This window comes from Mustela erminea, chromosome 6, assembly GCF_009829155.1.
Source record: "Mustela erminea isolate mMusErm1 chromosome 6, mMusErm1.Pri, whole genome shotgun sequence".
Lineage (NCBI taxonomy): Eukaryota > Metazoa > Chordata > Mammalia > Carnivora > Mustelidae > Mustela > Mustela erminea.
This window is the reverse complement of record NC_045619.1, coordinates 105,247,619-105,264,866: the sequence shown is the minus strand read 5'-3', so window position 1 is coordinate 105,264,866 and position 17,248 is coordinate 105,247,619. Positions and strand designations below refer to the sequence as shown.

Here is a 17,248-nt window from a genome sequence, read left to right as displayed (position 1 = left end):
CGGATAGATGCTTTGGTATTTTTTACCTCAAATGCAGAAAAAGCCATGCTTCCTTTTGTAGCCATGGAATCTGTCTTCTTAAAAAGGAGCTAGTGTTTATAGTTTTTCTGACAGGAAGCTCCCAGTAAAAATTTGTAATACAAATCATAGTTATTACAAATAATAATAATTGAGACACATTTCTGCCTTGTTTCATGCTTTACTCTTTCCAAAAATGCTGAGTCACAAAATAAAATCTTAAATTAGAAATTTTTCAAAAAATAGAACTAGCTTCTGAGAGAGTTTTTGAAAAGTTCAAAAGGATTTGGAGACAGTAATTTGATTCTATTTTTGTCGTCGTTGTTTTCTTCCATCAAACAAATCTGTCTCCTGGTGGTATTAAGTCTTGTCTGTTCATCCATACTTAGAGTGTCTTTGCGTGACTGGCATCATGTTTTATTAATGGCAAACTTGAAAAGTAAATTAAATGACTTTCCTAGATCTTAAGGGAATCAGTGAGCTGTAGTAAGATACTATACATAGTTGTTGGGGTAGGGGAGATTTTGACCCTGTCCATCTTGGTTCTGCTGGCTGATCTCATAATTAAATTGACATAATTTAACAGGATTAACAGGAGAAAAAAAATTTTATTTTGTAGGTATGGAGCTCTTGTAGATGGGCTTAAGAAATAACCAAAGCGGGTGGTTTATGTACCTTTTAGAAACAGAAACAATAAATTTGTGAAGAACTGACAAGACAAAGAAACTTAGTCTTGGGTACTAATGTGTCAGTGTACACTGACTTCTGGGCTTCGAATTCTCTCTCTCTGGTGATAAGGATGTTTCTTTACCTCCTGATGCAGGGAGGGCACCTGTCACATGGGAAATTTATTTCCTGCTTTCAAGGGGACAGAGAGGAGGGTCAGAATGTGCTTGGACTGGTTGTTTCTCAAGTAAACTTTCTTTCAGAATTATCAGTGTGCCACTTTGACATATCTGGGAGCAGCTCTGAGCCCCATTGTAGTTCTCATTCTCTCTTTCCTAGAACTAGCTGCAAAAAAGGAGACAAATGTATTTCAATTTTATGTGGACTTTAAACTCTGGAAAGAGACCTGGATTACGGTCTCTTTCTGCTGTTTAACCTTATGTATGACCCTCCAAGTCTGTTTCTCCAGCTTCAAAGTGTGAAAAATAGTAGTACCCAATTCAGAGGGTAGTTTTGAGGAATTAATAAAATAATGCATATAAGATACTTCACTGTGTCTGGCCTATAGTAAGTACTCAACATATCGTTTTAAAATAAATTCCTGCATGCATGGGGGTCTGTGTCCTACATCCTTTTATTTATTTATTTTTGGTTGTTTTTAAAGATTTATTTAATTATTTGGGAGGGGGATGGGGTTGGGAGAGGTGGGGAGAGAATCTTGAGTAGGCCTCATGGCCAGTGTGGAGCCCACGTGGGGCTTGATTTCACCAACCTGAGATCATGACTTAACGACTGAGCCACCCACGTGCCACACACATCTGTTTTGTTTTGTTTTGTTTTTTTAACTCTTTGGGTACTTCAGTCTCCTGAGGTCCTCTGTGGAGTAAGTGTGGCATTGAGGATGGCAAGTCCTCCTTCAGTCAGTGTGGGTAACATCTAGACACGATGCTGTCCCTAACATAGAATCAGTTGGTTCCAAACCGCCCAAAGGAGTAGATACTTGGAAAAGATGAAATTGACATAATCTTAACAGGGTTTTCTCTTTACATACTCCTTCTTCTTCTTCTTCTTCTTCTTTTTTTTTTTTTAAACAGTGCCTTTGAAGATGAGACCATGAAGCTTCGACAGCTGAAACTAGATAATCAGGTGAGTGAATCAGGAGTCTCCCTCCTGTTTTGAAACATGTGGCGGGTTGTACTGACTGTGATGCTAATAGTCTGGACTCTGAAGTCTTGGCAGGGTCCTGGAATGGGGGCAGGCAAGGAAAAGGCTTTGATGTTACTAAGCGGTGTCTGGAGGTTATATTTGCTAAACCAAGGCCCTGGGCTCTGGCAAGACCAAAGTGCTTCCAGGAGCACAGCCATAAAACTGGCCTTGGATTTCTAATCACTGAAAATTCCTTGGCACCTTTCCTAAGAATTAGAAGAATGTTAACATTGTGTTTTATGTAGTAATGGTCCTGCTGCCTTGCATACCTCTCTGCACTGTAATTTCGGTTAAGTATAAGATTTTTTTTTTTTTTCTAAAATACAGATCTGAACATGTTGCTGGGCTGCTTAGAGACCTCAAGTGTTTACAGCACAATTTTCTTCACAACACTGGTCCCAGTTTTCAGCTACACATTAATTCTGTTTTTCAGTGATTTGGTTTATGTTTGTTTCCTCCACTAGGCTAAGCTCCTTGAAAACAGAAGCCAAGTTTGTTTATGATGACCATTATATCAGAAGTTCCTAGCACAGGGCTGGGCACATACTAATCCTTCCCTAAGTATTTGAACGAAGGAAGAAATAAATGAACAGTCGTATGTTGTTATTTGCTGTGATCGTCATTGTTGGTCAGCTTAGAACCTCTACATCTCTTGCTTTCTTATTTGCAGTTTCATGTGCATGTTACCTAATTCAGGACATTCTACAGCTCAAGTCTGTCTACATAGGATCAAAGCGTCTAGGCCCTGTAGGTGCCTAAACATACCTCTAAAGTTTTGTCTTATTTATGCTAATGTTGGAATGACTAATGGGACTTGTAGTGTAATAAGTTGCTTTAAAGGTGGGAGAGAGGTCTGTGCCTGGCGGGCAGGGAGGTATAGGGACACCCCCTGTAGGGTGAGGCCATGGCAGGTTGGAATGCCATGCCCGCCCTGGGAAGGCTTTGGCGCTCGCGCTCATGTGTGGCCGCCCCCGCATGGCACCTTCGAAGTCTTCCATGATGATGGCACTAATGTGGGGACTGTCACTGCGTTCCACTGCCACTCGTCACCAGCTGGTGGGGTCCAGCCTCCTCACCTGCGCCTAGAAGGGGAGTGTTGAGTACAGGTCTCCCCGGTGTGCAAGTCTGTGCCACCAGAGGACACCTCTGGCTTCTAGGTGGCTGTGATGGCCTCCATCGTCCTGCTCAGGTCCCTGGCCCACCTCATGTGTTTGTGGAGAGGAGCAGCTGCTTAGGTGTGGCTCCAGCTGCCTAGCTTTGTTGACTGAAAGGTCTAAGTAACAGTACCAGTGGCCATGGCCAGTCTGGAGCCCTCTGGAGCCTCCCGGCTGGGCATATGACAATCACAGCTTTTCCCCCTCGCCCACCTCTCTGTGAGGGGCTCAGAGGAGTGACCAGTGTGGACAGGGACCTGTGGGCCCAGCCCTCTGGGCCCTAGCTGCCCCAGGCTCTGCCTGCATCCAGTGACACATACACGTAAGGCCTTGCCTGTCCATGAGCCCCTACAGAAATGCCTGCACAGTCCGGTGTGCAAAGCCCACTCTTCATGCCTGGAGGGCCAGGAGTCCCCACCAGCCTGGCGCCTGCATCTTGGTGTGTGATGAAATTCTCTTAGGGATCCCCAGGGTGCTTGGGCTCCAAAGGCTGGAGACCCTGGCATGGGTGATCTGTCCCGGGGAGCCTGGCCATAGTGCTTTTATAGATAGACTTCCTTGAAACCACTGCCGAGGGTAACATAGCAGCTGTAGCCTCCCTCCTCCTGGCTTCCTTTAAAGAGACTGAGGGAGGGGCACTTGGGTGGCTCAGTTGGTTGAGCATCCAACTCTTGATTTCAGTTCAGGTCATGATCTCAGGGTTGCGAGATCGAGCCCCGCGTCAGGCTCCATGCTCAGCGGGGAGTCTGCTTGAGATTCTCTCTCTGCCTCTTCCCCTACTGCACTCTCTCTCTAAAAATAAATAAAATCTTTAAAAAGAGACTGAGGGACATTTTAAGCCACTCTAGTTTTTCATAGCCTTGCAGGAAAATGGCAACAAACTTCTTAGCAATTATAGGTCTCACCGTTCTCCACAGGATGGGCTGCCTGTAAGCGGAGAACCATCTAGCATTCTGCACACATTCTCTGTAAAGTTGTCAGGTGGAAGGTGTGAAGTGAACAATCCTTTCTAACACTGGAAAAAAATAAAGGTGGCTCAGATATTTGGTAATTTTTATTCTTTTTAATGAGCGTGCTGTGTGATATGTTTACGGTATATGTATTGGGATTCTGTAGGCCTTTTTATGGCACAGATTTTTAAAAGTTATGTTTTTTTTATGGGCAATAAAAGCATATGGTAAGGATTCCAATAATACTCAAAAGATATTTTGTGAAAAGTCTCTCTTCCTCTCCTTGGCTTAGTTCTTTACTGGAGACTCACTAACTCCCCCACTCCCCCCACCAAGGTTTTATTTATTTATTTGTCAGAGAGAGAGAGAGAGAGAGCAAGTGAGCTAGAGAGAGAGAGAGAGCACAAGCAGGGGGAATGGCAGGCAGAGAGAGAAGCAGGCTTTCCACTGAGCACAGAACCCAGTGAGGGACTCTATCCCAGAACCCACCCACGTGCTGCAGACTTTTTTTTTTCTTTTTTTTGAGGGAAGGAGTTTAGGGCAGAGGAAGAGGGAGAGAGAGAATCTTAAGCAGGCTTCAGGCTCCATGCCCAGTGCAGAGCCCGATGTGGGGCTCGATCCCATGACCCTGAGATTATGACCTATGTGGAAATCAGGAGCCAGACGCTTAACTGACTGAGCCACCCAGGCACCCCCAGAGACTGTCATTAACGTCTAATGTACTCTTGCAGAGATAGTTAATGAATATACAGATATAAAATTTTATAGAAATTTTTTTTTAAATTAAAAAAAACTAGGGGGGCACCTGGGTGGCTCAGTGGGTTAAAGCTTCTGCCTTCGGCTCAGGTCATGATCCCGGGGTCCTGGGATCAAGCCCTGCATCGGGCTCTCAGCTCAGCAGGGAGCCTGCTTCCTCTTCTCTCTCTCTCTGCCTGCCTCTCTGCCTACTTGTGATCTCTGTCTGTCAAATAAATAAATAAAATAAAATCTTTAAAAAAAAAAAATCTGGGGACCTGCTGTGTAAATGCGGGTATTAAATAGCCTGTGAGAATACTGTGAGGGTCTGAAGCACTGTCTCTGCCTCGAGAAGGAGGTTGCTCAGCAGGGGGTAACGGAATTTCCACAAACACAAACTGAGCATTCAAATGGCCTGGAAAAAAAAGGCAGCACTACAGGATGAAGGAAGGTTGGGCTGGGAACCGGAAGACTCTGGTTCCCATTCTGACTCTGCCATTAATTAGCTGGGTGATTTTAGGTAAGATTCTTAAACTCTGTGGGTCCCACTATTTCATCTGTAAAGTGAGGTCAGATAATAGAAAGTGAGGATCTGAGAGTATGGACATTAGACCTGAGATGAGGTACACTGAGGAAGGCTAGGTTGCTGCTCAGTCTGGGCCTCAGAGGCCGGAAGGATCTTGGTGGAAGTCTGTCTCTCAGTCCAGGACATGCCACCCTACCCAAGACCATGCACTCCATATCCGTGACTGGCTTAATCTAGCAGTGATTGTCAGGCGAGGTGGGAGAGGCTAGGGAACGTTATTCTCCCCACCGCTGCCTGAAGTATACGGTAGATTAACCTCATAGGAATCCTGTTTTGGTAATGTCCCCAGGTTGAGAGTCATTGGTCACGAACTTTGTAGGCTGAGAAGTGGTTTGCTAAAAGCAGCCAAAGTTCATAAGTCTCACAAGGATTGGTTCATACTAACCAATATCATAAGTGATGAATCTAAACCTGGCGATTAATTTACTAATTTCTAATGAACCAGAATCAGCTGATCACCACAATCCTATCAGATAAGTGTGTGGGAAGTTTACAATTAGAAAAGAGGCGTGATGACTTTGAAATCCGAGTGAGTGCAGTTTGTAAAATGATATTTATGGTAAATATCATTGTGTGATCATATAATTAATTCATCGCTACTAAAGGGATACACCTGGCAACAAATGAGATAGGTGACTGTCTGGTTAGGCCACTTTCTGCCTTGGGTGGCCCTAGACACACAAGGTAACTCTTGCTCTAAGTTTTATCTTACCTTATTTCCACACAGACATTTCCCTTCTCATAACTCACTCATCGTCTAGGTTTCAGTAGTACTGAGTAGGTTAGTTTCTTTCTTATCTGTCTTTTTTCCCCTGAGACTATAATCTTAGGATTTAATATTTAAAAAATCCTAGATTTACAGATAATTTACATAAGACTACTTTTGTCCTGTGTTTCTGTTCTAGGTTTTGAACAGCTTTACTGAGATCTAATTCACTGACTATAAATATACACCCAGTTAAAGTGCACAAATGATTTTGAGACCTTGTATCAAATGAAACCATATGCCACGTGGTCGTTGGTGTCCAGTTTCTTGACTTAGGAAGAGGTTCGTCCATATTGTTGCCTCTGTCAGTACTTCTGGTCTTCTTATTGTTGAGTGATATTCCCCGTCGTGGCTACACCACATGTTGTTTATCCATTCATCAGTTGACGGACACTGGGGTTGTTTTCACCCTTTGGCTACTGCTGATAGTGCTGCTCTGAGCATTCGTGTACAAGCTTCTCTGCGGATGTGCTTTCATTTCTCTTGGCTGGTATATCTAAGTATAGGTACCCCAAAGCCTACCTAATATACCTCAGGTCATTGGAACAGAGTTCCTGGGTCATCTCGTAACATGTTAAGGAGCTGCCAGACTGTTTTCCAATGTCCCTGAACCATTGTACACATCCCACCAGCCATGTCCTTGGCCTTGTTTCTATACATCATTGTCAACACTTACTTTATTGTCTGTCTTTGACTGTCGCTATTTTAGTGGGTACAAAGTGGTATCTGACTGTGATCTTGATTTGCATTTCCCTGATGACTAATGATATGGAGTCTTAAAATGTGCTTAGTGGCTCTTTGTATGTTCTCTTTGGAGGCATGGAGAAATGGAGAAAACCCATTTTTAGATTGGGTTATTGTCTTTTTATTGTTAAACTGTAAGAGTTCTTTATATAGTCTAGACCCAGGCTCCTTATCAGAAATATTATTTGTAGGGGTGCTTGGGTGGCTCAGTCATTAAGTGTCTGCCTTCGGCTTGGGTCATGATCCCAGGGTCCTGGGATCGAGCCTGGCATCGGGTTCTTTGCTCTGCAGGAAGCCTGCTTCCTCCCTTCCCACTCCCCTGCTTGTGTTCCTTCTCTCGCTGTCTCTCTCTGTGTCAAATAAAAAATATATATATATTATTTGTAAATATTTTCTTCAATTCTGTGGGTTGTCTTTTTACTTTCTTGATGGTACCATTTTCAACATAGAGTTTTAATTTATTTTTTCTTTTTGTCTCTTGCACTTTCGGTATCATATCTAAGAAATCATTACTTCCCAAGGTTATAAAGACTTGCTTCTGTGTCATCTAAGAGTCTTCTGATTCTTCTAAGAGTCTTCCACTTCCTATGAGTTCTTTCGAGTTAACTTTTATATATAGTGTGAGGTTCCAACTTCAGTCTTCTGTGTGTGGATATCCAGTTGTCCCCGCACCATTTATTGAGAAGATTCTCTCACTGCATATATTTTGCTTTTGTTTTTACTAGCTTCGTTAGGGTACTCGTTTTTTCGGGGCACTTGGTCACCTTAGCTGGCTACAGGTCATGAAGATTTTTAGACTCCTCCAGTGATGGGCCTTAGACCCAAATGCCCATTAGGTGGAGAACCTTTGTGTCATCTGGTGGACAATGGATTAAAATACAACATACTCCTTTGGGGTCAGGTTGCCCATCTATTTGTACCTATCATTCTAAGAGAGGTGGTCATTGGTGTGTTGAATTGATATTTTAAAAAGCGTGATTTAAAAATTTTAGCCTCACCGCCTTATGATCTCACTTTGTGTGCCAGAAAGATTTGGTGTTTTTAGCCAAACTCTTAGATTGCTGGCAGCCACTCTGATCTTGCTGGTTCTACCTTGTGGTCAGCCAGGTCTAGCCCACGAGCGTCAGACTGTAACCTACCCATTAGCTCTAGGGAGTTTTTCTGGAAAATTGAGAAATCAGTGATGTCAGGCTCATGAATTTGAGGCTTGCCTGCGCTTTATTATTTTATAAAACGAAGCTCTTTGTGGGAATCCCTGCCCCACCCCCATCTAATCTCCTTTATTTCCTCACTTATTTTGGAATTAGCATTCAGTATTTTGCTCCCAGGGAATGATAATAGGATTTACCACCACATTCTGGAGAAGATGGATTCTTGGAGTTACTGTTCAGTTTCCGAGGGAATTGGGAAATTTACAGGCTTATGTGCCACTTAAAAACAGCCCCGAAAGCAACATATTTCGATTGCATTTAGGGCATCAAACAGTCACCTACGGCTCTCTTCCTGACAGCCCGTCCTTCCTTTAACGTTGTTTATGCAGCCTCACTGACAGCTTTTTAGGGAAGGTAAAATGCGTATGAAAGCAAATTGACATGGTTACATCTTAGCTCAATTAACACCTCCCTCCTCCCTCATTCAAACTATGTGAGAAAATGCTGAATCAGGGGACACGTTTCACCAAGATGGCAATTTGGTAGTTACTTTATTTTTTTTCATGTTTACAAACTTGGACAACAGCAGGATATATTTAGTGCTGTAATGCAGCCCTGTAGCCCTGGGCTTCACAACTCAGATCTATGGTTGGTTGGTGGTTGTTTTCCCTCAAGTTGTTGACCTAAATGAGTTTGATCAGTGTTGATGTTGATAGAGAAAGGCTTTGCCAGATGCGGTCACAGGATCACTGTGGCTGAGAGTCTGTCTAGTCTGCCCTTTGCCGGTCTAAAAACTTGGTTTTGTCAGTGAACCCAAGTGTAACCAACCAGGTCCTCACACAAACTCACGCTAGTCAAATTCACAATGATCAGTTATGAAACCAGCCACTAATTTATTAATTTACAATGAGAACTCCAGCTTTTCCAGAATACATCCATCTCTGCTGGTCATGGTTCCCTGTTCCCGGAAATAGGATACCTAAGAAGTTAATTGACAATTAGAAGGCTGATTAGTAAGCAGGGAACCTGAGGAAATGAAATTATCCTGAGGGATATTTCATCAAGGCCACAAAGAAGTCTTACATAGTTTCCTGTCCACAAAGAGAATAAGCTCTCCCAGTAAATAGAATTGTCTTCTAGATTCAGCATTTATGTTTTTGGACAGGTTGGATAAACTCTGCCAAATTCTTGTTCTTTGGCTTCCCTTTTCTGGACCAATACCCCTTCCCCTCCCTGCCCTCCCCTCCCCTCTCTTTTTTCTTTTCTTTCTTTTTTTCTTTCTTTCTTAGATGGAGGGAGGAGGGAGTATGAGTGGGGAGAGGGGCAGAAGGAGAGAGAATCTTAAGCAGACACCCGCCTCCCCAGATGAATGTGAAGCCTGACACTGGCCTCCATCTCATGACCCTGAGATCGTGGCCTGAGCTGAAATCAAGAGGTGGGCACTTAACTGTGGCACCCAGGTGACCCAGATGTCCCCTTGTTCACAGAACATTGTTCTTTATATACGTTAAAAAAATGGGTTAGCTGTGGCCTGTGTTTTTGCTTCTTCAGTTGTTGCCAGTTATGAGACTATCGGAGGCTAGGTAACTGGCCACATGAGCAGATGTGGTTCTCCTGTCTCCTTGTTTCGTATTTCCCATCTCTTCAGCATATCCCCTATGCAAAACTTCACAGTTGCTAGAAGAACCGTGTCAGCAAGCTCTTTGGGGAGAAGCTCATTGTAACCAAATATGTATTCTGTGTTCCATCTATATGTTAAGGTCCATCTATTCATATTAATTCACGAGTTTCAAAATAATCTCAGAAACTTCAATTACTGGGGCACCTGGGTGGCTGGCTTAGGCTCTGATCATGATCCAAGGGTCCTGGGATCAAGCCCCACATCAGGCTACCCACCCTGCGGAGAAGCCTCCTTCTCCCTCTCCCACTCCCCCCACTTGTGTTCCTTCTCTCGCTGTGTCTCTGTCAAATAAATAAAATCTTAAAAAAAAAAAAAAAAGAAAGAAAGAAACTTCAATTATTCCTTCCCAGATTGCTCTAACCTTTATTCTTTCTTTCCCTTCCTTCCTTCCTTTCTCCCTCCCTCCCTCTCTCCCTTTGTTTCGTTTTTAGATTTTATTTATTTATTTGACAGAGAGAGAGAGAGGAAAGAGAGAGAGGAAAGAGAGAGAGAGAGAGACAGCAAGACAGGGAACACCAGCAGGGGGAGTGGGAGAGGGAGAAGCAGGCTTCTCGTTGAGCAAGGAGCCTGATATGGGGCTGGATCCCAGACTCTGAGCAGAAGTCAGATGCCTAATGACCAAACCACCCAGGTGCCCCACCTTTATTCTTTCTTGACAGGATAGTCCATTTGGGCACATTATTAGCTCCCTAGTCTTTTTTCTTATTCACAAGGCTGGGCAAAGAATAGTTCTGTTTCTTCTATGTCCTTTGAATTTATCCACAAGCTTTCACCAGCCCCATTGTGGAAAAATGTATTTTCTTTCCTACTGATAGTCTTACCCCTTGTAGGGACTCTTCTTTCTAGTAGCACGTTTTAAAAGCTGTATCAATGAAAAGAAGTAAATAGTTTTTGCCTAAGGAACAATAAATAGGTTATAATGTTTTTGGTTTGGAATCATGGCTTAATTTTTTAGCTTGGGGCTTGGCATTTTCCTATTCTGAAATATCCCAGATCCATAATTAATTTCCAGGTATTATAAGCTCTTATTTGCCAAAGCATAAAAATAATATTTGTGCTAGTACCTTCCTTTTCATCTTGCTGGATTTTTTTTTCAGTCTCTCATGCTTTTTTTCCTGACTTTCTTTGATACCATATTCTTGATGTCACTTTAGCCACAGTGCTGATTACTTTCTATTTGGAATGTTCCAACTGTAATTTTTTTTCCCCTTTTTATGCTTGGCCCAGATTTGTTAGATTTCTAATTATGTAAAAATGAGCAAGAAAACAAAAGTTACTGCTCCCTAGCTGATTAAAATAGGAAAATAATTAGAGGTTTAGAGGATAATACGTTTTATTTTTTTCTTTCAATTATAAAAGTAAGAAAGTTTATGGGGCGCCTGGGTGGCTCAGTGGGTTAAAGCCTCTGCCTTCGGCTCAGGTCATGATCCCAGAGTCCTGGGATCGAGCCCCACTTGGGGCTCTCTGCTCAGCGGGGAGCCTGCTTCCTCCTCTCTCTGTCTCTGCCTGCCTCTCCGCCTACTTGTGATCTCTGTCTGTCAAGTAAATAAATAGATAAATCTTAAAAAAAAATAAAGTTTACAAAAAACATAGAGAACTAGAAAAAGGAGAAAAATCCATATTCTGCCACCCAAAGTAATCACCATTCATGTATTTCTTCATCTTTTCCCTTATGCATAACTGTTCATGTATTTTAAGCTTGTGACCATGCTTGGATAATTATATAATTACTGTAAATATTTTATTTTATTTTTAAGATTTTATTTATTTGAGAGAGAGAATGAGAAAGAGAGAGCATGAGGTGGGGAGAGTCAAAGAGAGCAGCAGACTCCCCACTGAGCAGGGAGCCCTATGTGGGACTCAGTCCTGGGTCTCCAGGATCATGACCTGAGCTGAAGGCAGTTGCTTAACCAGCTGAGCCACTCAGGCACCGTACTATAAATGTTTTAAGTAAACTTGGATCGTGGACTCAGCTTGGCTAGAAATGCATTTGTATCATTTTAAATAGACCTTTAAAGGTGTTTGGTAAATATTTATTAAATGAAATGAGTGAATCCTTGTCCCTCTCTGTGCCTCAATTTTCTCATGTCTCAAGTAGGATAAATTAGTTTACAAGAGGTTTGTGAGAATTAGTGAAAAACAATAAATATTCAAAGCAGCTAGGTCTTGTTGTAACTCTCCTAGCTATAGTATTACTTTTTTTTTTTTTTTTTCCCCCTTAGAGAGCACTGCTGGAGAAGAAGCAGAGAAAAAAGCGCCTTGAGCCACTCATGGTACAGCCAAATCCAGAAGCAAGGCTTCGTCGATCAAAGCCAAGAGGTAGCGAGGAGCAAACTCCTTTGGTGGAACCTCATACCCCACAGAACGATGTCATCTTACATGGTGTGTGTTAGGCAGCATCTCTTCCCACTAGGGCACAGTTTTCATAAAAATAGGAGAAGGCAGAAATATTCTCAGATGGACCAAAGGGACAATATTAGCATCATTACTAGGTACCTTCAAAAATTTTCATAATCACATTCTGGGTCTTAGAGTGAAAATAAAAGCAATGGTTTAATTAGTGGAAGATACCCTGATGTTTGTACTTATCCTAGAGCTATTGTTTTCATTGCCAAATGGTTTAGTCCAGAATGGTCTGTTTGAGGAACTTACGGTCTTGAATATCATGTCATGTCATGGCAGAGTTAGCCATGACACCAGGAGTAGTAGAGAACACCCAGTCTTCCAATAACTAGGACTCAACGGACCGCGTGCGGTGGTGAGCTGTTGACTTGGACAGGATCTGAACTTTGGCAGACCTACTTTGTTTTCACGGTCTTAGTCTTTAGTTTCTAAAGCATGACATCAGGTAAATTTTATTTAGTAACAGTCAGAACATGTTAATAAAATGAACACCAGTCTGAGTTGCTCTATTAACAAACATCCACATGGATGTTAAGGAAAGAGAAGTGAAACGCTTGGATGGTTCTTAATTCTGATCACATATACCAAAACAACCCACCAAATAACAGATAATACTTTCCTCTTTTCTCTTCTCTTTTGGACCCTAGGCATTGATGGTCCAGCTGCCTTCTTGAAGCCAGATGCTCAAGATTTGGAAACCAAACTTCACGTTCTCTCAGTAGGCTCCTCTGCTACAGAAGAAGATACTGAAGAAAGTGTTGATGGAGAAAGCACTTTGGAGACTGTGTCTAAGCCAGATCTCCAGGAGATTCTCCAAAAACATGGTAAGGATTGGTAACGAAGGTAAGGCAGTTAATCATCTTAGCCACGTGTAATCTCTTCCTTTCCTTGCTTTCATTGTCGGTTAACAATCTAGATGGTGATGGTTCAAAATTGCTTGGAATGTGGCTTATGGCTTTACAGAGATGACAATATTAGACATCTTTGACATCTGAGAATTGATTATTGTCAACCACAATAATATTTACCCTCTTGCCTGAGAAAAACAAGATAATTACATATAAATTATCAGCAGCATTAGCTACTACATGTGACTATTTCTTTTTTACATCTTATTTTTAGTTCCCACTCCCTTCTTTTGACAAAGTTGCCACTCAACACCCCTACTCGGCCTCCATGTCACAGATTTATTGATCTAGTGATGGCTGACGAGGAATACAAATGGGATCAAAATATACTTAAGTTAATACTTTCCTCACTAGCGCCTGCTTTCTGCCAGTTGGAGTTACCACTTCCACAAATATTCCTGTACACCCTAGAGAGCTCTTGTAGTTTTCTTTCCTTCTTAGCAAAATGATTTTCTATGGGAAGAAATTAAGTGTCCCCTTTTCAGGTGAGAAGACAGAAACCCGGTCATGAGTAAGTATTTATTGGGTGCCTCCTTAGTCATAGGTAGGCATTATAGGCCTGGGATCTGTGAATCAGGAGGTTCTATCACAGAATGGTAGACCAGATGTACATTCAAACACAGTCACATATTCATTCATTTAGAAAATAAGTGTTGAGTATATACTAAATACTGGACATTGTTATAGGCACATAGGCTACAACAGTACACAAGGGGTCCTGCCCTCCTGAAGTGTTTATTCTAATTGAGCCATCATGTACTTAAATAGCCAAGAGAGCATTGAGAGGGGTACCAACCCAGAGCTGAAGGTTTGGAAAGCTTTCCAGGGAGAGTGATGTCTAAGCTACAGCCTGATGCAGGAGATAGAGCTGGCCAGTCCAGAATGGCTGGCCAACACAGTATGAGCGGATAAGGTGGGAAGAGGGACTAGCGAGGTGAGCCTGGAGGGGTGAGTGGGCTCTGATTATATAGGCCAGTATAGGCCATATTAGGTACTTGGACTTTATTTGAAAAATAACTAAAACCTATGAGGGAATTTGATCTGAGGAATATTATCACCCAATTTGGGCTTAATGGGAAAACTAAGAAGAATTACGCTGCACCATAAGGAATTAATTGAAGGTGGGGGCGAGGCAAGTGTAGAAGCAGGAAGACTTATGGAGAGATGGTTTGGCTGATGGCCTGACCTGGAGTTATAATGTAGTATATGCAAGAGTAAAAACCAGGGAGAAATAGAATTACATTGCTGGGGCAATGAGAAGGGACAAGAAAGGCATCAAAAGAGAACAATTAAGCTGAGCCAGGAAGGATGTGTGGCCTCCTGTTTACTGGAACATCTGGAAGAGCGTTTGACTCTTGATCTTGGGATCATGAGTTCAAGCCCCACATTGGGTACAGAGACTAATAAAAAAATAAATAAACTTAGATATTTATAACAGTACTTTGCAGCATTTGTACATATTAGTCTCTCCATTTACATGGAAGAAAATTCTATATATTACATTTGTAATTATACATAGCCTCTCAGACAGGCTAGATAATTTGTCCATGGTCACATTGCTGGTAAGGTGACACACTTGGGTGGGAGAAAGAACATGTGCAAAGGTATTGGGTATAAAATCATGATATGTTATGAAAACCAGAACAGATGGCAGGAGCACAGGGTGTGGCAGCAGCCATGGTAAAGGGGGTCAGAACATAGCTCTGAAACCCGGGTTCTTGCCAGGTTCTAAATCTCAACTCTGCCACATCTGGCTGGGAAAGGGGGAGTACAGCTTTTCTTTCCTCTGCCTCTGTTTCCCTGTCTATAATAGGAATGTGATTGTGGCATTTCCCTATTATTTTACTACCACTATTGTTATGACAAAAGAAAGTGATTGATGTGGAGGAGTCAGAGCAAAGACAACCTTCATTTAATCAGAAGCTAAGTTATCCCAAGTCATCTAGCTATGTAGTGGCAAACCTAGATTTTCTGATTCTTAGTCTAGTTCTTTATCCCTTACTGTAGATACCGAGTTCTCCCCTTCTACACTGCCCTACGAAGTGATGGCTATGGTTGTTTTGTTTTGTTTTGTTTTTCCTGAGGACTGGCCTTTCTGAGAAACCAGGTGGTTTAATGCCTTTTTACATCCCAACAAGTTGCATCTTGACCATAAAACCCATTAAACACTTTTAAAAAAAAAAAGATTTTATTTTCTTGGAGAGAGACAGAGAGAAAGAGAGTACGTGAGTAAACATTAGCAGGGGGAAGTCTAGAGGGAGAGGCATACTCCCCACTGAGCAGGGAGCCTGATGCAGGACTCGATCCCAGGATCCTGGGATCATGACCTGAGCTGAAGGCAGGCACTTAACTGAGGCACCCCATTAAGCACTTTCTTGACTAAGATCTAGGATGTGTCAGTTTGGCAGATTATATCCCTTTAGTAGGTCCAGTTTATTTTTTCTACAAGTTTGGGAGAAATCTTTGAACTCCATTGTAAAACATATATTCATATAAGCTGAATTTTTGGCATAAAAGTGGCATTTGCAAACATACTACCAAGTGAAAATATCCATGATTGTGAGGTTTTATGCTTTTTTGCTACAAAAGAAAAAAAGGTTAACATTTTAGAAAACAAAGAAAGTACGTCCTTCACAAACCAAAGAATTTTTTTAATAGTAGCTTTATAGGCATATAATCAACATACCACACTATTCACCCATTTAAAGCGAACAGTGGGTGTAGGAGGGGAAGATGGCAACAGAGTAGGAAGACCTTGGGTTCACCTCACCCCACGAATACAACTAGATAACTATCAAATCATCCTCAATACCCCAGAAGTTGATCTGAGGACTGGCAGAACATATTCCACAACTAAAGGTAGAGAAAAGGCCACAACTGAAGAAGGTAGAAATGTGGAGACATGGTTTGGGGGAGAAATGGGTCATGGCTGCTGTGGTGAGGAGGGAGCTGCATTCATGGAGAAGGGCAAGAGACAGATTAACACACAGGGAAGTGCAGGGGTAAACAGATCCCCATAGCAGTTGGTTTGGAAAGCAAGAGGTGCTGAATTTCATGAGTTCCTGCAACCAGCAAGGCTTAAAGCCTGGAGTTCTAAAGGTCAGTGGGCTTGGTTCAGGGAGAGCCTGGAGGGCACTGTGCTGCTCTTGGAGGAAAGGAGGGCAAACAACCCATGGACATACAGAGTGGAAACAGCAATCTGAAGAGTGCCAGAGCACACAACGAGGAAGTTAGTTGTTCATCTTCGAGCATTTCCCAGAGAGACGGTGTTGGTGGAGACACCCCTTCAGGAGATACTGGCAGGCACCATTTCCCTCCTCTGCCCCTTAGTATAAGCACACACCCACCTGTGGGAACCAGTGCAGCACTGACACTTGCTACCTAACTTGCTTACACCAAGCCCTGCCTACCCTCACTGGGATGGGCCTACCCCTTCCCAGTCACGCATGCCTAGTCCCTCTGGAGGCTGCTGCCCTCCTCCAGATGACCAGGGCAATACTTATATCAGACAAAATAGACTTTAAAACATATATTGTTAACAAGAGACAAAGAAGGACACTATATAATCATAAAGGGGACAATCCAACAAGATGATATAACAATTCTAAATATTTATGCTCCCCACCTGGGAGCACCCAAATACATAAAAACATTAAAAGCAAACATAAAAGAACTAATTGAAAATAATACAATAATGGTAGGGAACTTTAACACCCTACTACATCAATGGACAGATCATCCAAACACAAAATCAAGAAGGAAACAGTGGCTTTGAATGAGACCGTGGACCAGATGAAATTCAGAATATTCTGTCCTAAAACAGCAGAATACACATTCTTTTCAAATGCACATGGAACCTTCTCCAGACTAGATCACATATGAGGCCACAAAACAAGCCTCAACAAATTCATAAAAATCAAAGTCATACTGTGCATCTTTTCTGACCACAACACTATGAAACTAGAAGTCAGCCACAAGAAAAAAATCTCTGGGTTTTTTTCCTCTGGAAAAGACCATGCATACATGGAAGTTAAATAACATGCTTCTAAATAATGAATGGATCAACCAGGAAATGTAAGAAGAGATTAAAAAGTGCATGGAAATAAAATGGAAATGAAAACACAGTGTTCAAAACCTTTGGGATACAGCCAAAGCTATTCTAAGTGGCAAGTTTATAGCAATAGCCTACTTCAAGAAGCAAGAAAAACCTCAAATATACAACCTGACCTTATACGTAAAGAAGCTAGAAAAAGAATAGCCATATAAAACCCCTAAAACTA

General features: G+C 42.1%; 1 protein-coding gene across 5 annotated transcripts in view; it reads left to right on the top strand.

Annotated features, from left to right (window-relative positions):
* TULP3 (TUB like protein 3) overlaps positions 1–17,248 on the top strand; it is a 68,727-nt gene that overhangs the window by 33,438 nt on the left and 18,041 nt on the right. For 4 of the 5 annotated variants that reach the window (XM_032349120.1, XM_032349117.1, XM_032349116.1 and 1 more), the window contains 3 exons: positions 1,779–1,830; positions 11,880–12,039; positions 12,708–12,884. In XM_032349120.1, coding sequence (XP_032205011.1) covers positions 1,798–1,830; positions 11,880–12,039; positions 12,708–12,884 — 370 coding nt within the window. In that variant the 5' untranslated portion in view covers positions 1,779–1,797. Of the gene's footprint in view, positions 1–1,778; positions 1,831–6,220; positions 6,364–11,879; positions 12,040–12,707; positions 12,885–17,248 lie in introns of all 5 variants that reach the window. The other variant, XM_032349119.1, reaches the window with a different exon arrangement.